This window comes from Oncorhynchus nerka, linkage group LG1 (genome assembly GCF_034236695.1).
Source record: "Oncorhynchus nerka isolate Pitt River linkage group LG1, Oner_Uvic_2.0, whole genome shotgun sequence".
NCBI lineage: Eukaryota > Metazoa > Chordata > Actinopteri > Salmoniformes > Salmonidae > Oncorhynchus > Oncorhynchus nerka.
Window position 1 is genome coordinate 19,904,460 of NC_088396.1, and position 21,580 is coordinate 19,926,039.

At 42.7% G+C, this 21,580-nt stretch overlaps 1 protein-coding gene across 1 annotated transcript; it reads right to left on the reverse strand.

Moving 5' to 3' along the window:
* Positions 1–2,898: 2,898 nt before the first annotated feature.
* On the reverse strand, positions 2,899–21,113 carry f5 (coagulation factor V). Its single transcript, XM_029637807.2, has 25 exons — positions 20,969–21,113; positions 20,452–20,658; positions 19,706–19,788; positions 15,345–15,467; positions 14,264–14,476; positions 13,967–14,137; positions 13,487–13,708; positions 12,880–13,045; positions 12,446–12,626; positions 11,977–12,279; positions 11,596–11,743; positions 11,115–11,327; positions 8,705–10,889; positions 8,370–8,538; positions 7,925–8,161; positions 7,465–7,684; positions 7,066–7,245; positions 6,507–6,623; positions 6,224–6,295; positions 5,183–5,268; positions 4,733–4,888; positions 4,314–4,458; positions 3,969–4,120; positions 3,627–3,809; positions 2,899–3,446 (listed from the first exon to the last, which is right to left on the reverse strand). The coding sequence occupies exons 1-25, from the start codon at positions 21,037–21,039 to the stop codon at positions 3,300–3,302; spliced, it is 6,150 nt and encodes a 2,049-aa protein (XP_029493667.1). The 5' UTR covers positions 21,040–21,113; the 3' UTR covers positions 2,899–3,299.
* Between the last annotated feature and the right edge of the window lie 467 nt (positions 21,114–21,580).

Consider the following 21,580-nt stretch of genomic DNA (forward strand, 5'->3'; position numbering starts at 1 on the left):
GAAAATTATTTCATGGCTTTAGAAGCTTCTTGACATCATTTGAGTCAGTTGGAGGTGTACCTGTAGATGTATTTCAAGGCCTACCTTCAAACTCAGTGCCTTTTTGCTTGACATCATGGGAAAATCAAAAGAAATCAGCCAAGACCTCAGGAAAAACATTGTAGACCTCCACAAGTCTGGTTCATCCTTGGGAGCAATTTTCAAACGCCTGAAGGTACCACGCTCATCTGTACAAACAATAGTACGCAAGTATAAACACCATGGGACCACACAGCCGTCATATGGCTTAGGAAGGAGACGCGTTCTGTCTCCTAGAGATGAACGTACTTTGGTGCGAAAAGTGCAAATCAATCCCAGAACAACAGCAAAGGCCCGTGTGAAGATGCTGGAGGAAACAGGTTCAAAAGTGTCTATATCCACAGTAAAACAAGTCCTTTATCGCAAGAAAGAAGCCACTGCTCCAAAACCGCCATAAAAAAAGCCAGACTACGGTTTGCAACTGCACATGGGGACAAAAATCGTACTTTTTGGAGAAATGTCCTCTGGTCTGATGAAAGAAAAATAGAACTGTTTGGCCATAATGACCATCGTTATGTTTGGAGGAAAAAGGGGGAGGCTTGCAAGCTGAAGAACTCCATCCCAACCATGAAGCACGGGGGTGGCAACATCATGTTGTGGGGGTGCTTTGCTGCAGGAGGGACTGGTGAACTTCACAAAATAGATGGAATCATGAGGTGGGAAATTATGTGGATATAATGAAGCAACATCTCAATCAGTCAGGAAGTTAAAACTTGGTTGCAAATGGGTCTTCCAAATGTACAATGACCCCAAGCATACTTCCAAAATTGTGGCAAAATGACTTAAGGACAACAATGTCAAGGTATTGGAGTGACCATCACAAAGCGCTGACCTTAATCCTATAGAAAATTTGTGAGCAGAACTGAAAAGGGGTGTGCGAGCAAGGAGGCCTACAAACCTGACTCAGTTCAATTCACCCAACTTATTGTGGGAAGCTTGTGGAAGGCTACCCAAAACGTTGGACCCAAGTTATGCAATTTAAAGGCAATGCTAGCAAATACTGATTGAGTGTATGTAAACTTCTGACCCACTGGGATTGTGATTTTAGCACTAACTGCTAAACAGAAGTGGGTGTGCGTTATCCGGGTAGCCGGAAAGTAGAGCATTTCAGATGTCTAATTTAGAAGTGACAAAATCATGGATTTTCTGCATCATTTTTAGACAAAAAGTTTCAGAGTTTTGCAATGTTACAAAGATGGGGAAAGCTGTCCTTGAAATATTCTTGATATTTTCGTCAAAAGAGAGATCAGGGTCCAGAGTAAAGCTGAGGCCCTTCACAGTTTTATTTGAGACGAATATACAACCGGCGAGATTAATTGTCAGATCCAACAGAAGATCTCTTTGTTTCTTCGGACCTAGAACGAGTATGTCTGTTTTGTCCAAATTTAAAAGTAAAACATTTGCCACCATCCACTTCCTTATGTCTGAAACACGGGCAATTTTGGGGCTTCACCCTTTTTCATCGAAATGTACAGCTGTGTATCATCCGAACAGCAGTGACGTTAACATTATATTTCCGAATGACAGCACCAAGAGGTAAAATATATAGTGAAAACTTTATTCTGACTAATCTCTCATCATTGATTACATTGACTTATTTCAGCAATTTGAGTGTTTTTCTGTCTAATGTTGTTGGGGCATATTATTCTGCTTTAATGTTACACCTGAATCACCACGATAAATATACTTGTTATTCTTGAGTGTATTTTTAATAAAGCTGAGATGTGTAGGAATACAGGTGAAATTAGTCATTGACACAGACATTGTGGGCGTAGCAGGATGATTTGACTGCAGTGAACCATGGAGTTGTGAGTTCAAATCCCAGCTAAGGACATGTTGAATAATAATTACTGCATTAAAAAACATGCACGATGTAGTCAAATCTTTAAGTTGAAAACACTGTGTGTATCATAACAGATTTTTGTTTGCTGGGTATCTTCTGTGAAATCTCATGCTTTGAAATATCACATGAAGTATTCCAAAATCACACAGTTTCACATGATTTCACATTTGCAAAACATGTGGAATTTCTGTAAGGAATCACATACTCTGCTGTTACTGTTAATTATCTATCCTGTTGCCTAGTCACTCTATTCATAGTTATATGTACTGTACATATCTACCTCAATTACCTCGTACCCCTGCACATTGACTAGGTACTGGTACCCTGTGTATATAAGTTGTCATTACTCATTGTGTATTTATTATTACTTTTATTATTATGGGTTATTACTTTTCTATTATTTCTCTATTTTCTTTCTCTGTGCGTTGTTGGGAAGGGCCTGTAAAGGAAGCATTTCACTGTTAGTCTACATCTGTTGTTTACGAAGCATGTGACTAATACAATTTGATTTGGACATTCTCAAAGCTCTCTCCTGTCGGGTTCTTTTGCAGACCCAGCTCTCGCTGAGACTTTCACACCTCTGGTGTCTCTTTTAGCAGGCAGGCAAACGGACAAACAGGCCCTGTGTTTGCAGCTGCACTTGGCTGTTGACTCTGGGGCTCCGAGGTGTGACATACACCCCCACAGAGGGGATTATCAGAGGTGCAAAAGGTGACACCTTCACCCCACTGGGCTGGGAGATCTCTCCTGTTCACAAGCCTACAATGACAGGGAGTCTCTACCATCCACCTTTTCTCTCTGTCTACTCACTCCCTCAGGGTCGGGGTCAATTCAGAATTTGACCAATTGATACTATGGTAGAATGTAGTATTTGGAAAAAGTATGTTTTATTATATAGGAGGTACTGTATGTTTTATGCTTCCACAGTTTCATACAACATGCCACAATCCTAGAATGAGGCACAGTGACTGACAAAATATGAGCAATAATAGATTTTTTATTGACAAAAACTAATTAAATACTCTGAGTACTACTTACATTATTTACATTAGATTCATGTTCAATTATGATACAACATACAAAGTATAAAGACGACATAGTAAAATGCATATTGCTCTATCTGCTAAGCTGTAGGCTACTTTCTTATGTATGAAGCCGTATAATTGTCTGTATCCTATATGAGCGAAGAGCTGAATCCCAATCTGAGAAACGTGCACATAACTCATACTTCCCTCGTATTTCCCTCAAATTTCCCTTTGACATCAATTCATCATTTATGTGATGGTTTGAGTTACTGCACGCACCTGACGTTTGGATGTGCATGAAGATCTTAAAGTAGAAATGTGATTCGTGCATCTTGGATGTGTGTGTGTGTCCCTCATTCAAAGTCACAGCCCAGCAGTTCTATCCTGAGCGTGATGGAGGTCTTCCAGCTCTGAGGGATGACTCTGATAAAGCGAGAGAAGATTGGAGGATAAATGTAGTTCTTCACATGGCCATTGTTATCCGTGTTGCCGGGGAAAGTCTGCCGGGAGAGTGGAAGACAGACAGCATGTCAGTATTTTGAACTCTTCATGTAATAGTATTATCAGATGAATACTTATTAGCGATAGCTTGGGTAGAGAAGTAACAGCAGGACTGTAAAATACCCCTCAATACCATCGCTTAATACCATCGCATAACCCTTTTGCCTGACTTTTCCTACCTTTGACATGTTGTCATCATCGTCAGTGTACTTCATCCAGTGTAGTCCATCATCGCTATACTCCAGAGTGTAGCAGATGACGTACATCTCTGTGCCCAGGGACTTGGCCCCCTGCGTTATGATACCTGTGATCTTCTTTACCTGGGCCAGCTCCACCTGCAGCCACTGGTTCATGTTGTTATTCTGGGGAGAGACAGGCGGGACAGAGGGATGACTGACCTGGAATGGTGAGTGTGCCCACATTAGTTTGTACATACAGTATATATCTATATGTGTGTGTGTGTGCGTGTGTGTGTGTGCGCGCGCACATGTGCCTACATGGATCTGTGTGTGTTATCGTACCTTGGCTTGCCATGCGTTGATGGTGCCCTGTGTGTTGAGTCGTGCCAGTGAGGCTTGCCAGGAACCAGAGTACCAGCTGGAGGCTGTAGAGCTGGCAGTGATACGATGGTCCTCTATCCGCCCGCTCTCCATACCCAGGGGCACTGAGCAACCTGATGGAGGGAATTAGAATACTTTCACTTTATTGCACGTTTATTGGGAAATATTTGTGCTCGAACATAGGCTTGGATGCTAACATAACATTAAACAGTAGGAATACTACCCGTCATCATTATCATCATTATAATTGCCATCGTCATCATCACCATCACCATCATCAACAACAACAACATCCTCATCGCTCACCGTCCAGCTCACAGCCGTAGTACTCCATGCGGACCATGGGCGAGTTGTGGGAGTGGAGAGGGTGAAGTCTGATAAACCGACCAATCAGGGGAGGGAAGAGGGTGTTGACCTTCACCTGATGAGCTTCCTCGTTACCAGTGAATGTCTGGAGAATGGAAGAAAAACATTTGGATTAAAAACATATATAGTCATATGTACTGTATCTCTGTATATTTAGCAGTCATAGCAATGAACAAATTCAAAAGTATCTATCAAAAGTATAATTTCAGATTACCAGAAGTATCTCTGATTTTTGACAATGTAAATATAACACAGTGCATATAACTAGAATAACAGCAATGTTAGAATGTAAACACATAATCCCGTCACACGTGTTCCATTGCTCTCCAACCACGCTGTTCTATAGACGTACTCCTCACCATCCTGAACTCGTTGCTGTCTCCCTTGTAGTAGATCCACTTCCTCTTGTCCGTGCTGTAGGATATGGTATAGTTGACCATGTAGTGGGAGGAGAACATCTGCTTGGCGCCCTGTGTCGCGACCTGACTGATCACCACGGGCCTCTGAAAGTCTACCTACAGGTCACAGTAGGCATCACTACAGGTGTCACCAAATAGGTATCACCACCCAGGCTTAAGTTGAGACACATAAAACCTCACCTATCGAGTTTACAGGGTCAGGAAATACTCAGGACCAAGGCATGACACTCATGTCACCCCACCTCAACAGAGTGTATCCTCACAAAGACGCTGTAATGATATGATTATGCTGCCACCTGTAGGAAACGCTGAGGAATGCATGCTCACTGCTCACCAGCTACATAATATTGCAGACACCACATGTATTCTCTGGGAGGTGAGGTTATGTACCTGTATCCAGCTGCCTGTCTTGTCTGTACTCCATGCATTGTATTTGCCTTGGTTGTTCAGTCTGGCCAGATGGGGCTCCCAGTAGCCTGCATAAGGAGAAACAAGTTAGTTAGAGGGTGAAACCAGCGGAGGCTGGTGGGAAGAACTATTGGAGGATGGGCTCAATGTAATGTCTGGAATTGAATAAATGGAACGGAGTCAAACATGTTGTTTCCATATGTTTGATGAGTTTGATACCGTTCCATTTATTCCATTCCAGCCATTACAGTGAGGCCGTCCTCCTATAGCTCCTCCCACCAGCCTCCTCTGGGTAAAACACTGCAACTGTTAAAGTGGCACTCCAGACTAATTTTCACCCCATATTGCCCTTTCCTGCAGTCAAATGACCTAGTGACCTCATGGGTGGAATGTTATTAATATTTTTCATAATTTCATCATTAGTAAACATAAAATTAAACCCAGAAAATCCGGTGTTTCTGTGTCAAACGGTTTTGTTACATTTCAGTCTTCTGTGATGTATATCAAGTGTAATATTGAGATGCAAACTCAAAATGTTATACCTTTCAACTCTATATCTGACATGATACAGGTGTCTTCTTCGTTTTAAGCCCATAATCATGTGTGTGAGGTGTTCACTTTTGTTTCAAAGTAGATTTGTTTAAGACGACTAAGTGTGACCCTGATTAGCCCATTTACTAAACAAAATGCACATCTCAATAGGTGGTCCAGGTATGTCATGGCACAAGTGGGGGATGGGCAATTCCTCTTTTGTGATCTATTGTTCCTCAAGCAAGCAGGGAGGCTGATGACATCATGGATTCAGACCAATTCCTTGAAGTGTCTAAAAAACACTATTTTGCTCAAAACACTTAAAAAAATAATCCTTTAGTATTTATACTTGGAATGTTGCTTTTGCAACAGTAAAAGTTAAAACATCACTGAAGGACATCTAACTTGGAAGGCTAGATGTCAGTTGGTAGTATTATTTCTGATTAGGCACCCAACATCTAGAGGGCGGAGGGATACTGAGTGTAAGGATACCTCTTTTGTCGTTTGCTGTGATCTGGTTGTCTTTGACGCTCCCAGAAATCAGACCCAGTGGATGGTAACACTCTGGAAAACACAAATAGATTTTATTATGGGACTAATTCTTTGGGATAATGACCGTTGATATGACTTGGATTGAGTCAATTCACTCAATAAGCATTGACACTAGCAGTAAAAACGACTCTCTGGGAGTTGAGGTGGACATCACACCTTTGCTGTTACATGTGGCATTGAGAAATTGGTACCATTAGCATAAGTGCTTTTGAGTGGGTCGTACTATTATCTAGAACCAGGAAGAGGGTCTGCATCCCTCTCTGTTGGGAGAGTCCAACCTCTGACTCCAGCTGCCACAGCCCCGGCTTGGAAGGCAACATCTCCAGAGTTGCAAAGCCCCCTGGGAAACAAAACCAGAGCCGGTTAGTAGTGTTGAGGAAAACTCTTTCCAAGGATCAACTAGGGATAATTATCCAGTTATTAAGAGTTTATTCAAGCAATTGCAGACGAGATCACACTCGGAGAGGAACTCAAAGGATACAGAGTCACACAGTCATTATATACTTCTTCTACACAAAGAGCTGCTTGCCTCTCCGAGGGGGAGGCAAGGTTACACGAGAGATAGCAGGGCTCGGCTCCACTTCTTTCAAGCATTGTACAAACAAGAACAGGTTCTAATCAGTTCTCACAGCCCACGCGACTAAGTGAAACAACAGTGTTTTCCCACTCAAATACACACAGTACATATAACACTTTTCAACTCAAGCATTTACATAGCATTAGGACCGTTTTGCCCTAAATGTGACAAAACATGTCATCTATCCATCCAGTTAAGTTCTCACCAGGCAGCAGTGGGTAGACAGCCTGGGTGTGGTCCCTAGTCTGTTTGTGGATGAAGGTCTGGCCGTGGAAGTGGACACTGTGGAGGTCTCTGGGAGATCCCATGTTGAAGAGGTGCCAGCGGACCGTCTGGTTAGTGTACATCCTCAGACCCTTCAGACTGAAGATGATTCCGTTGATGGCTGCTCCCCCCCACATACACACAACCCCCAACAAATTAACGATTAAACAATCTCTGTTTTGTAAATTTGTCACTGTTGTTCATTACGCATATCATGATTTTACAACCAAAAATCCAAAATCAAGACTTGATCCAGGAGGGAACAGCCGTGACCCACTAGTCAGTTATCCACCATTACCTTTCATTTAGTCAAAATGGTGTTAGATTAGAAGGTGCCTACCGCTGAATTTGAGGTTATCGCTGAAGTCATGGTCCATCACCCTGGCTCGTTTGTTCTTCCTCTCCATTATCTCATGGTTCTTCTCGTAGTACCAGCTCTTGGACTCATCGAAGGTCATGAACAGGAGCATGAACTCCCTCATGTCCACTGCCTTCGTGCTCAGAGTGCCCTTACGACACACCAGCAATGGCCCAATCAGACCAGAGTTTATATCTTTCTCCTGGATGAGACGAGAGAAAACAAACAATCAAACACTAGATTATTGGAATATCCCTCAACAGATCACAAAGACACAACAGGTTAGTGTAGGAGATGCTTCAGAGGACAAGACATCACACGTCAACACAAAGTTATCACATTAAATACCTCAGAAGCACAAAAAGGACTATTCATAGAAAATAGTGATGTTGTATCAGCTACATTAATTAACTAAACCATCAGAAGGTAAGTGTTTACTCACAGGGTTAACCCCAGAGTAGTAGGCCCAGGTGCGACAGTCTGACTCGTCTCCGGTGGGCCCGACATTGGCGTTGACCTTCCAGAGGTATGTGTATGTGGTGTTGGGCTGGACTTCGTTGTCATACTTGTACCAGTACTTGGACTCGTCCTCGTAGGACAACCCCTCTGTCTGCTTGGTGTAGGAAACCCCATTGGCGTGCAAGGAGTACGGGCGGCTGGCCAGGTTCCTGAAAAATACCTACAGACCAAGGACACACATTTAATTTCCTGAAAAATACCGTAATACCTACAGACCAAGGACACACATTTAATTTCCTGAAAAATACCGTAATACCTACAGACCAGGAACATCAGTTTGATTACATGGTCCATTATTCATGATCATGGGCAAAACGCACCTACAGTAGATCAATGCAAAAGGTAGCCGTTAGGGTTTCCTGTCTTACCATTATGGTCTGTTCAACCTCTGCCTTGATGACTGGCCCCAGGATGCCCAGGTGTTCGTCCATCTCCCCCCGGATGTCTGGCGTGCTGAACGTGCTGTCCAGGTAACCTCGGAACACTACCTTGGTGAATCTTGTGGACCTGTCGGCTTTCTGTGCCTTATCCATCCTCCTGTTGTGGAGAGACAATGGACAAAAGGTTTTATGGAACAAAAAAGAAGGTACGCATAATTCCAGTCAGAAGAAATATCATTTGAGCACATAGAACAATAAACAAGGGACATTATGTTTTCCCAACACATCCCACACCTCAGCCCCATCCGCTCTATTGTGCTTACTTCTGTCCATAGCCCCCGTAGTCCCACTGCACCTCCTCTGCAGTAATGAAGTATGTCCTCACGTTTTCACCCGCCATTTTGAGGAAATATTTTGCATTCTCATCCAGAGTTAGGTCGTGCATGTCCTCCTTCTCTTTGTATGGGTCAATGTAGTCGACGTACTCATACTCCTCTCTAGCGCTATCCGCTGCCATGTCTAGGACAGCATCCGGGTCATCACTGCCGTCACTCTGGACATAAATCTCATAGTCGCTGAAGTCGGGTCGTGGCACGCCAATCACAATGGCTTTGTTTGAGAAGTCCTCCTCGCTGGAAATGGGTCGGGTCCCTCTGGGGGTTTGACCGGTGATAGGAGGGGGTTTGAAACCCCTGGGGGAGAAACTGCGGCCTCTCGGAGGCTGGGGCTTGTACTCCTTCTTCTTCTTGGTTTTCATGGCATAGCCTTTACGGGGTCTTTGTCTGCGGTGGACGACCTTGATGTTGGGTTTCCGCATTTCCGGAGTTGGGCTTGGTTCCAGAGTATTTGGCGGCTCTGGGAGCTCGTTTCCAATATATTTCGTCATGTGATCTGGCATCTCCATTGGGACCATCCCGTGTGTCCCCTCATAGCCCCAGTGCTCCCCCTGCAGGTCAACAGAGATGGTGCGGATGACCTCACTCCTGTTGTTTCTCAGGTAGATTACCACTTCCTCCTTGGAGCTCTCAGAACTCTGGGATAGAATCTCCTCCGAGCTGCTGTCTGGCTGCTGATTGGTTGACAGTGACAGATTGGCCGCAGCAGGATTAGCGTCAGTAGTCTCATTAGAGAATTCTGAGCTTTCTGAGGACAACTCTACAACGGCATCCGGCACAGCAGCGTTCTTTTCACTCTCAGAACTAGTCTCCTCTGATGAATTCCAGTGGTTCAAACCAGAAGTGTTTGCTGTGCCATTTTGTTTGGGCACTATGTCAGAGAATGTTTCAATGTCTGATGGTTGTGTGCCATTTTGTGGCACCACACTGCTGACGTTGCCAGGTGTGGACATGGCGTCAGAGAAATAGGTACCATTTCCTTGCTCAGTGGTGGTGTTGGTGTCCAATGAACCGTTCACGGTTATGTTACCACTATCCTCAATTTCAAGGTCAAAGTTGGTCATGTTGTGTTCTTCCACCAAGGTAAAAATGAACTCTGCAACTTCAGCACTCACCACACTCTCTGATTGGTTGGTTATATTCGGAGATGAATTTGAAGCTGTTCCGTTTTCATTGGATGAAGCAGTTGTAGACTCTCTGGCCAGGAGTACAATATCGTTGGCGTCAATCCCCTTGTTCTCTTCTGTGGTGTTGGAAGAGGGGTCGGGAAGAGGCACAGAGTAAGAGAAGACATCGCCTCGTGTAATCCTTCCCTCTAACTCTCCCACTAATGCTTCAACTTTTGAGGTGCTATTCACAGTGGCCCAATCCCCTCTGATCTGCATCACTCTCTCACTCTCATCCTTTGAGCCATTGTTGAACGGACCTGGTGAATCTTTGGTTGCTGTGACTTCTGTACTATTGGTACTTACTGAAGTGATGTTGCTGTCGACAAATGATAAACTGTTGTTATGAGCTGTTTTGTTCATTGATTCAGTCTCAGCCATTGAGGAGCTGTTAAGATTTGAGTGTAACTGATCTGTGGTAAAGTTCAGCGCTTCTGTTGCATTCTCAATTATGCTCTTGTTCAACAAAGCCTTTGTCGTAAAGTTGCCTCCGTCAATCGTCTCCCTCTCGGCCAATGACGTGTTTGTAGGTGCATCGTAAGAGGATGAGGTGTGGTTTGCATTCGCGTCTCCGTCGGGATCAGGCACATCAGCGCTATCGTAGTCGTACGGAGAGAGATCCAACATCTCCACGTCCGTCTCATTCGTCTTTTTCTTGATTGACCTAAGATCCAGAAAATCGGCCCAGCCCGCTGTATAATCATCAATCTCCACCATCTTCTTTTTCTCTTTCACCTCGTCCGTCTTCTCCTTATCTTTAGCCTCGTTAATGTCCATGGGTTTCCAGATGGAGAAGTCAGCGCTGACCTTCGGATCCGTCTCTGTCGCCGTCATGGTCTCGTCTTCGTATTCATAGACGTAGTCTCGGAAGCACTCCACGTCTCTGAACTTCACACGCATTCCCTTGGTGGTCTCATGGGAGTTCATGGAAGCCAGCAGCCAAACACCTAACAAAAGAACAGACCATATTTAATCCTTGAATCCTAACAAAAGGAAACATTTTACATCATCTTAATCCTGTATTGTGCCTGCTGTAGAGTTGACGGTTGAAGACCCAAATGCATTTTCCACCACTAACCTATCTATTGCATCTTGTAGAACTTATGGGTTAGAGGTTTGAAAGTTGAGTGTGCGGAGTGTATGGCCAGTTAACCCATTAACCGCTGACTCACCAATGTTATCCATGTTCATGGTGATGGTCTCTCCAGTCATGGGGAACAGGCTGAGGAAGTCCTCCGTCTGATCGTTCAATTCGAAAGTGTGACCGTAGAAGGTTGCAGTCTGGATGTAGTCCTGCTCTCCAACACTGGACACGTGCCACGTCACGATCTCACCATTGCAGAAGCCCAGCAGCTGACCACTCTCGAACACGTAACCGTTAATCGCTGGGGGAGGAAATTATACCATTTTAGTCAATAAAGGAGGTGGTCAGATTTGAGGAAAATTATTATTCTGAATATGAAGCACAGTTTTTGACAGTGATAGGCAGTTGATTTTTATGAATGTGATTCTTCTACGTGGAGTGCATTCTAGATAGGAGGAAAGATTTAGTATATGATACATTTTCTCAATTTCAATCATCTTCTGGCTGTCCCAGACCATTCCTGTCTCTAAAATGTATGAATTGTTTTGATGAAGGGAAGTGATACTCACTATGCATAACGTTTGATTTATAAAACTCTGGGTCTTCTTTCTTGACCTTTGCTGGTTCACTGTACGATACAATGTTGTCATCTAGATACCAGCTCTTATTCTCATCAAAAACAGTAAACATGGCGTGCTGTTCTTTGTCTGATTTCAGCTGCAGAGACAAAGCTTCATTTAACACTGTACATCCAAAATCTGTAAAAGTACATTGTATTAAATTCTGTTATGGCATTAGTAGAGGAGAGAGGCCAGTTGCAGTACCTATGTAGTAGTAGTAAAATGTTATAGTAGTGCAGTAGTAGTAATGAAGTAGCAGTAGTATAGTACCTGCCTGTTCCTTAGAAGTGATGTATTAGTAATTGAGTAGAAGTTGTATCAGTGTAGTACCTGCACATTCCTCTTGTTGAGGGACTGGCTCTTGCAGATGAGCAGAGGTCCAAGTAGGCCTGAGGCGATGTCTCGGGGTGTGTTCACTGCACTGTGGTACATACGGGTCAGGCATTGCGAGTCGCCCGCCAAAGGTTCATCCTCTTCGATCACCTGCCACACATAGGTATGCGTCTCGCCAGGTTGAACCCCATGGGTCTGGTTACCTCCTGCCGGGTAGTTGGCCCCCTCTGCTACTTTGTCGATGGTCAGTCCGTGTGGGTAGATGCTGTACGGCCGCGTGGCCATGTTCTTAAAGACAATCTGTGAATGTGGGGAACAGTTGCTTGAGAAGGCACTGGCAAAAGACAATTGTGGACACAGTTTAGTGTTCATGCATGGAGAAGAAGGTAGAATACACATCTTAACAACTTAAGAATTGGGCACATAAAAAAAGTGGGCATTTGAAAATAGAACATTTTTATCTCACCTTGATGACATCATGGATCTGCGCCCTGATGACAGGGCCAATGATGCCCACCTCCATCTTCCTCTGTTTGTTTTCGGCCCTCTCAGTGAACTTGCCATCTTTGTACTGCGTGTACACTGCCTTCTTATATTTCTGGCCTATACGCTCTGGGCTTCGCTTCAGATACTTGAACTTGAAGTCTCTGAGAGAAACAGGAAGAGAAACGGATGTGATGTCACAGGAAGTCAGGTCACACTGAGATTAGTCAACAGATGAATGGAGAATGTCAAAGTGGCGATCATGTCACAAATACAACGATGGTATTATCTATTACTGTATTAAGCTGAATTGGTTCCCAATTCTAAATTGGCTGAATTTAGTTTAGATCGATAAATAATTGTGGGCTAAAGTAAAGCGAAATGAGTAAGTCAATAAATATCTGTAAAGCTGTTCACCCGTCAATGTATTCTGGCATGTTTGGTGCGTAGTCCCAGACAACCTCCTCAGCTGCGATATAATAGGTCCACTCCTGGCTCTCTCGTTTCTGCTTGATGGTCAGCTTACGTTTGGGAGGGTTAAAGCCCTCGCAGCTCCTCACTTCGACAAAGCCATGCATACCAGCTGCAACAGCAGAGAAGTTAGTTTGTTCAGGAGGGTCATGTTGATTTAACATGTTGGGAATAGAACATTACACATTCAATCAATCAAACTTGATTCAAAGTGCATTTCAAAATGTCAATACACTACAATATATCTGAATAAACCTCAATCTGTTCTGTGGTCCATCACAGTAAATCTCACACCACACATATTCTCAGAACCCATATGCAAATATAATAAACACTTAGAATTTTTTTTTGCTATCTAGAACCTAAACTGGTTCTTCGGCTGAAAATATATATTTTTGGGTTCCAGGTAGAACTATTTTCGGTTCTATGCAAAATCCTTTCCACAAAGGGTTCTACATGGATCCCAAAAGAGTTCTACCTGGAATCAAAAAGGGTAATTATATGGGGACAGCCAAAGAACTGTTTTGAATGTCATCAAGCCATTGACACTTACCCTCCAGGTGCTTGCTGGTGTGTGAGGAGAGGAGCCAGCGGCCCGTGTTGACGGCGGTCATGTTGGCGCTGGTTGCAGTGCCAGCGATCAGGCCCACCGAGGAGACCCGATGGTCAGCCTGCTGCAGGACCTGCCCATTGATGTGCACCGAGAACAGCTCAGGCTCTGAACTCATGCCCACCAGGTGCAGGCTGACAGAGGTGTGGGCGCAGACAGTCAGACCTGGGGGGAAGGGAGGGACAGTAGGAGGAGATGGAGAGAAGATAGGGAGGGGGACAGACTTGAGGAAGGAATGAGCCCACTACACGCCCTATACCCATAGAATCTGAGAAAGGATTAGGTGGAAGCAATACTTCCAAGCAATAACCAGCTGGGATGGAACAACTAAAGCAGACAACCTAAACTACTTAAAGCACAACAACCATTATCTGTAGATATCAGCAGAACTCAGAGTGATGAGAGAGGATCTGACTGACTGACCTGGCACTGATCCGTTGCTGTATCCATTGATTGTGTGTTTGATGTGGCTTTGGGTGGCAGTGGCACTGTCCATCTTTGGCTTATACCAGCTCTTACTCTCATCCAACACTCCCATGAGGAAGACGTATTCCTGGTGGAACAACACCTGTTCTCCAGACACGTCAAGACTACCTGGAGGGAGGTACAGAGGGTGGTTCAGTTGATTTCTTTCTGGTTACTTACTGACATGGTTGTTTTGGTACGTATGCCACTGTGTCAGGAATAGGTCTCATACATTTCACATTTACATTTACATACCTGCTTTACAGATGAGCAGGGTTCCGATCAGTCCTGAGTTGTAGTCCTTGACAATGTCAAAGTGGGAGAGGTAGGTGTAGGTGAGACAGGAGGGGTCTGCGGCCCGGGGGACAATGTCTGATGTCACCTCCCAGTAGTATGTGTGTTCACCTCCAGGGGGCACCGCATCATCTTCCTTCTCAAATTGAGATGTGTTGTCAAAGTACAGGGAGCCTAAAGGGAGACATGTTTGGTTCATGATAATAAAATAAAGCAGAATGAGAAATAACTTAATTGCCATTTAATGATCAGAATTTGTCTTGATGTTGTACAAGGTTAAAACTTTGTCACCTGGCCTGATTCGCCTATACTCTAAATAAACATACAATTTACAGTGACCCCAGTTAACATTTAACAAATGGCTAATCTACAAAATATGCAAACCATCTTCATAAAAAATGGTAGAATCTAGGAAAATCTGGGGAATTTAAGAGGTCTATTCACTGCCATCTTGTTACAATGTTACCTAACCTTGCAATGGCACAATTCATTTTGAGTTAAGTATGAATTAAAGAGTAATAACACTACATCCTGTGCATTTACAAAACTCATCTCTCAACCGCCCAAGGCTTTATTAGGGGAAATCATGGATTTCCACTGGTTTTAGGGAGTATCCTTTGGACTTTAGGACTGGCTTGTATGTTAATCTGTGTGTCCTGGTTAATATTAATGAAAAGGCCAAACACAGCTGCTTGTGTTGCACAACATGTGTACTTAACTGAATGAATAACATTCAAAATGCCCTAAGTCCCCCTTTTCCAACCACATCAATGACTGTCTAGGCCACAGGATGGGTGAATCTGTCTGGGATAGAATACCTCACTGTTTCCACATAGTTACCACAGTCATAATGACAACAACCATGGCTAGACTTGTAAATTGTTGGACATTTCCGACAGATTTTAATAAATTATATCTGTAGAATTCTGGACGAGAACACTTAGTGGGAATACCTGTCAAAAAAAATCCCAATTTATAAGTAACCACCAATGAGCTCTGATAGGCCAGTTTAATACAGACGACATCATTGGTTTGTACCCACCCTCTGACTGCTTCCCGTAAGCGATCCCGTGGGCATGGAGGCTGTAAGGACAATCCGCCATGTTCTTGAACATGACCACAATGGTCTCTCCCTCTTGACCACGGATGGTGGGCCCAAGGAGCCCTGCAAAACACAACAAAAACACATTGGTTAAGAGGGATGTTCTTGCTGCTAATTTAGTTATTTTTTCTGAACAGTCAAAATCGTGTTTTCATGAAATTGGATGATATTTGGATGAAACCAAATCAAAGTATGATGAGCAAAGTATGAAAAATGACTGTTGCTTCTAAACTGATCAAGTTTGACCATAAAGTTACTGGTCCCATCCCCCATGTCAAACACTTGGGTTCATTATTAGGGTGACATTTTAATACACCTATGGTAACATGATATTCTCTTACCTAATTTAAATAAGTAACACTTTGTAACCAACATCAGAGATAGCGTCTTTGCAGAGGGGAGTGGTTTATATAGTTCTATAGCTACCCTACTGGTGTCAAAATTTGACTGTAGGGTGTCAGCAAAATAAAAGTTTACATTATTCATATTTGGCAAAGATACTTATATGTTTCCCTTTTCATCTGTGTCTGGTGTTTGCTAGTATACTGGCTAGCTAGGTCTTCATCTGTGTCTGGTGTTAGCTAGTTACTGGCTAGCTAGGTCTTCATCTGTGTCTGGTGTTTGCTAGTTACTGGCTAGCTAGGTCTTCATCTGTGTCTGGTGTTAGCTAGTTACTGGGTCGCTAGGTCTTCATCTGTGTCTGGTGTTAGCTAGTTACTGGCTAGCTAGGTCTTCATCTGTGTCTGGTGTTTGCTAGTTACTGGCTAGCTAGGTCTTCAGCCAGCATGGAACAAAAGGGGGGGGGGTCATTCAAAACGCTGATGCAGTTGTCAAGTCAACACATCCGTCAGTGCTTCTGTGAACCGCATCACAAGAGAAATGCGAAATGGGAGATGTTTGAGTTGCTTTGTGCATCACCAAATTTACATGATGATTTTACCGCAACACTACTTACTTAATCCATGTTGCTTGACATAGGTGTCTCATAGAGCTAATGAATATAAGCTCCCTGCCCACTCAGCCAGTCTTTTGAACTTCCTGGTAGTTAGCCATTGAAGAAAAAGTACTATCCAAACCAATATTATTGGTGATATTTTAGTCACTCAAAATTCTGTTTTACTTGGGAATCAGAATGGCTGTGAGGGACCTTTAAAAGCCTACACATTCGTGGTGGTGGACTCAAAATAATCCCGTACAATGCAAAGCACTTTGTGACTAAAGGCGCTATAGCACACAGCAAATTGGTGTTTATTTTTCAGTATAACATTTCTAGTCTTCATTCAGGAGTTAAATTCACACTGTAAGAGTGACATTAACACTCAGTGTTGGTGTTAATAACCATAGTTATTGTTTTATACTGTGGAGATTAAAACAGTCCCATCAAAACCACACCTATCATTATTATATTTCTCAGCATGCTACTGCAGCTAGTTTTTTTAGGATTGTTTTTAATATATGTGCTTTTGCATGTACAGTACCAGTAAAAGGTTTGTACACACTTACTCATTCAAGGGTTTTTCTTTATTTTTACTATTTTCTACATAAGCAGAATAATAGAATAATAGTGAAGACATCAAAACTATGAAATAACCGATATGGAATCATGTAGTAACCAAAACAGTGTTAAACTAATCAAAATAGATTCTTCAAAGTAGCCAACCTTTGCCTTGATGACAGTTTTGCACACCCTCTGCATTCTTTTCCAACAGTCTTGAAGGAGTTCCCAAATACTGTATGCTGAGCACATGTTGGCTGCTTTTCCATAAATTTGAACAAGTCACACCATTTCATTTAAATGCATTCCAGGTGACTATCTGCTAACGTTTCCGTCCCGGAGCTAGCACCAACTAGCCTGGGGCTAGCCCATGCTAGACCCATCTCCCGGCTCACTCCTGGGCTACAATATCCGACCCCTTCTACTGCCGGTACGGGGCACGGAACCCCACCGATCCTCTATGACTGGAATACCGACATAATCTGCCCGGGGATTCCAACAGGCCCCTCAGGTGCGACGCCCACTGAAGGCACATTCTGCTAACCTGCTAGGCCTGCTAGCTACCTAGAGCTACTTGGAACCCTACTAACTCCCCGACCGGTCTATCGACGTCACCGCACGATGAGGCAAAAACAGACTTACCCCAATCGCGACGTCCCCTAAAGGCTAACTTGCTAGACCCGGCCTACTAACTGCTAGCTTGCCTGCCCCGGTCTGCTAACCGCTAGCCCCTGCTAACTGCTTGCTTGCTAACCCGGTTTGCTAACTGCTAGCTTGTTTAGCCCCGGCCTACTAACTGTTAGCGTGTTAGCATCGGCCTGCTAACTGTCTGAATCGCCGTGCGTTGATCACCATAGCAGCATCCACTCGTAGCATGCGCTCCATCAGGTATATCTCACTGGTCACCCCCAAAGCCAATTCCTCCTTTGATCGTCTTTCCTTCCAGTTCTCTGCTGCCAATGACTGGAACAAACTGCAAAAATCTCTGAAGCTGGAGACTCATATCTCCCTCACTAGCTTTAAGCACCAGCTGTCAGAGCAGCTCACAGATCACTGCACCTGTACATAGTCCATCTGTAAACAGCCCATCTATCTACCTACCTCATCCCCATACTGTATGTATTTATTTATCTTGCTCCTTTGCACCCCAGTATCTCTACTTGCACTTTCAACTTCTGCACATCTACCATTCCAGTGTTTAAATTGCTATATTGTAATTACTTCGCCACCATGGCCTATTTATTGCCTTAACCCCCTTATCTTACCTCATTTGCACTCACTGTATATAGACTTTTTGTTTTCTTTTGTTCTACTGTGTTATTGACTATGTTTGTTTATTCCATGTGTAACTCTGTGTTGTTGTATGTGTCGAATTGCTATGCTTTATCTTGGCCAGGTCGCAGTTGCAAATGAGAACTTGTTCTCACCTAGCCTACCTGATTAAATAAAGGTGAAATTAAAATTAAATTAAAATAAAGCTGTTTAGAGACTGCCAAGAGTGTGCAAAGCTGTCATCAAGGCAAAGAGTGGTTACTTTGAAGAATCTCAAATATAAAATATATTTGGATTTTTTAAACACTTTTTTGGTTACTACATGATTCCATATGTGTTATTTCATAGTTTTGATGTCTTCACTATTATTCTACAATGTCAAAAATAGTAAAAATAAAGAACAACCCTGGAATGAGTAGGTGTGTCCAATCCTGAAAGCTGTTCTGAATGCAAGTGGCAGGTGAATAAAAATTCCGACCATTGGATATCTTAACTCTGGCTGGATTCCTATAGGTATTACGTAACACGTTACAAGCCAGCATAATGTGACATGCAGGCCTGCTGTGGCTTGTTAACCAGAGGTTTCATAACACCACTGTGTTAGGATAAAACTAGGTAATCAAGTAAGCCAATAAATAAGTGCTTATGATATATGTAATGTATTGTTATAGTTTAATTTTAATGATGACATTTATCCAGGAAATCACTTGGCGAAAACCACAGGCCTTTAGCAGGAAATAATTCTACAACCATGTCTCTGTCACTAACAAGTACAGTCATGGGTGTTAACTCTACAATTTACTCAAAAAGAAAAGGAACCCTGGGAAATATGCAAATGAGACTTTACACCATACAGTGTTAAAACAACAGCCCAAAATGATTTACTGTAAAACTACAGATGTTCATTTCTTACACTGAAAAAGTGTAACAGAGTCAGCACTTAGCAAAGGGAGTCCATTTTACGCCAAATCAAGTGTTATGCTTTACACTGTAGGTGTTGCGTATTACGCTACAGTAGAACTAAGCAAACACCACAATCGAGTTCCTTTGAAAACTTTCAAAGTAAAATGGGGAACACTGCAACAGAGTTAAATCTTTAAAACTTTCTAAATTATTATTTTAATACCAGTTCAGTTCACTGACAATAGTGTACATTTGACAGAGTTAAATTCACACCATTGATTTTGCTGTGCAGTTAAAGGTGCTATTACAGAAACTCAGTTCATCATTCAACATGATACATTGTCATTGGGTCAGAAAAGAAGATGGAGTAGAAGGTCCAATGAAAATGTAATGTCCTCTTTATTCCAACCACTCTGAAAGACACACATACAGTACATGCAGACAGGAGTAAATGTATCTTATCATGTTTATTATGTTTATCAGTCATGAGGGAACTTGAGGTGGAGTTGTGACTGTATGGGCAAACAGGAACATTCACTAATGAAAGACTGTCTGTATGTGGGATAGCCCAGACTCATACACATAATTTACCCGACAACGGTGAAAACGCCAAAGCATAAACATAATTTACCTAGCCAGGAAGGATGGGTCTTGGCCTGCTTGAATCCCTTCTCATACTCCCTGTACACCACTTTCCTATAGGAGGGGCCAGACCTAGACAACAATGGAAAATCACAAACGGTGAATGAACAGAAAAGGACCCAATATAAAACATACGTGGGTGATATAGAAAGACAAATTCTACACATAATTCAGTAACTTAAATACATAATTATCATGTACATTGTTTTATATTCCCCAGTCTGAGGTTCACACCATAAATGTGATAATAATCAAGAACTTGGCTGGAGATTGTAATTGTATTGACTTTACATTAATACATAAAACATAATTACTAAAGCTTAGCCTTTTCCAATGAGGACAATATTGCCTTCTAAGCAGACTGTTCTCGTCACATAATTGATGGAGATACTTGACATACACACAATGATATAAAGAAAGAACAGTACGTTTTCATTTTTGTCCCATGTTCCATTCAATGGAACACAAGTGAGAGAGCACTGTGGTGCTGCCATGACCTATCCACCTGATCAAACAATTACACGATACACCCTCCAAGAAGACAAGAGCCAAATCAACTCAGTAAATCTGTAATGTAGTCAACAGCATATGCCAAACACTTGAATTAACACTGCTCTTAGCGAGGTCAAAAAGATTCAACTTCACATGCAGGACCCAATACAAAGACAAAAGGTCACAGAAAAAAAGGAATATAGTAAATCTCATATAAAGCTATTAACTCGTTTTTAGTTTTACCTCTGTGGTCCATTAGATGTGTAGTCCCAGTCTATGTTCACAGCAGCAATATAGTAGTATCTCTTTCTGTCTGAGTGCTGTTCTGCTGTAGTGTGGGACAGTAGAACCGAGAAGAGCACCAGGAGAGGCAGGAGACGGTGAGTCCATTCCCAGGAACGAAGCCTCATATCTGGGGTTGGAACTCCAGGTGTGGACAGTCTGTCTGTTCTGGATGACAGGAAACTGTTATCTGACAAAGAAGAGTCCACTCTGTGCTTTATCACAGGACACAGACAAAAGCACACACGCACACACAGACACACAGACAAACAAACAAGTCCCAGCCAGGGCATTGCGCAGTGCTCCAATGTATTTTTTCAATCTTGTTAATTGAAACCACATGATTTACTGTTAGTCACTCCTAGCGAAGCAATTTCCTTCACACATGTTACTACGCACTGGAGATGACACTCTTGTTTGGATATTTATTCAGAACTGTTCCAGACCTCAGACTTTAAGATAATATTTCATTCCTTACTGTGCACCATGGGTGTCCCACAGATGCTTTCCCAAAAAGTTTCCATGATAAGCCTGGACATGTTCATTCATCACCAGGGACAGATAGTTCAGCAATAGCCCATGCACGACAATGGTTGGAGAAAAAGGGAAGAATGGCAAGTGTAGGGAACCAGGTCAAAATTCAACTAAAAGGCAACCTGCGATTTCTCCTCCGGTTGTCATACCTGTGTTATACCTGAGCCTGTGTTACTACCTGCACAAATTCCTATGCAATGAGTATACAGAACTTACTAAAGTTGAATAATCAGTCATATATTTTTTAACAAAAGGAAAGACAATGGCAAACTTGCACTCATACCTTTGTATAACTATTTTTGTTTCTTGTTAGACAGTGGACCTACTAAACAGCACAGTGTTAACAAGGGATTGCATAATCACAGACATTAGTCTGAATTTTAATTCAGTATACCAATCATAGTATGCAATTAAGCTGCAATTACATACCTTCTTGGGTGACCAAACAAAATTCACATAAATGTAGTTATAGATATGTCATTATCGTTTAAAGCAAGTACTAAAAGCGGTATATCTGTTCTATGTGCGCTATTTCTATCCCTCCCTATTTTAAATT

Excerpts from the sequence above, each read along its gene's own strand:
- f5 (XM_029637807.2), bottom strand. The coding sequence starts at position 21,039 with ATGAATGAACATGTCCAGGCTTATCATGGAAACTTTTTGGGAAAGCAT. Across the intron at positions 14,138-14,263 it reads CCTGCTCATCTGTAAAGCAG|GTAGTCTTGACGTGTCTGGA; the intron begins GTATGTAAATGT and ends ACCTCCCTCCAG. Across the intron at positions 8,162-8,369 it reads AGGTTGAACAGACCATAATG|GTATTTTTCAGGAACCTGGC; the intron begins GTAAGACAGGAA and ends CTTGGTCTGTAG.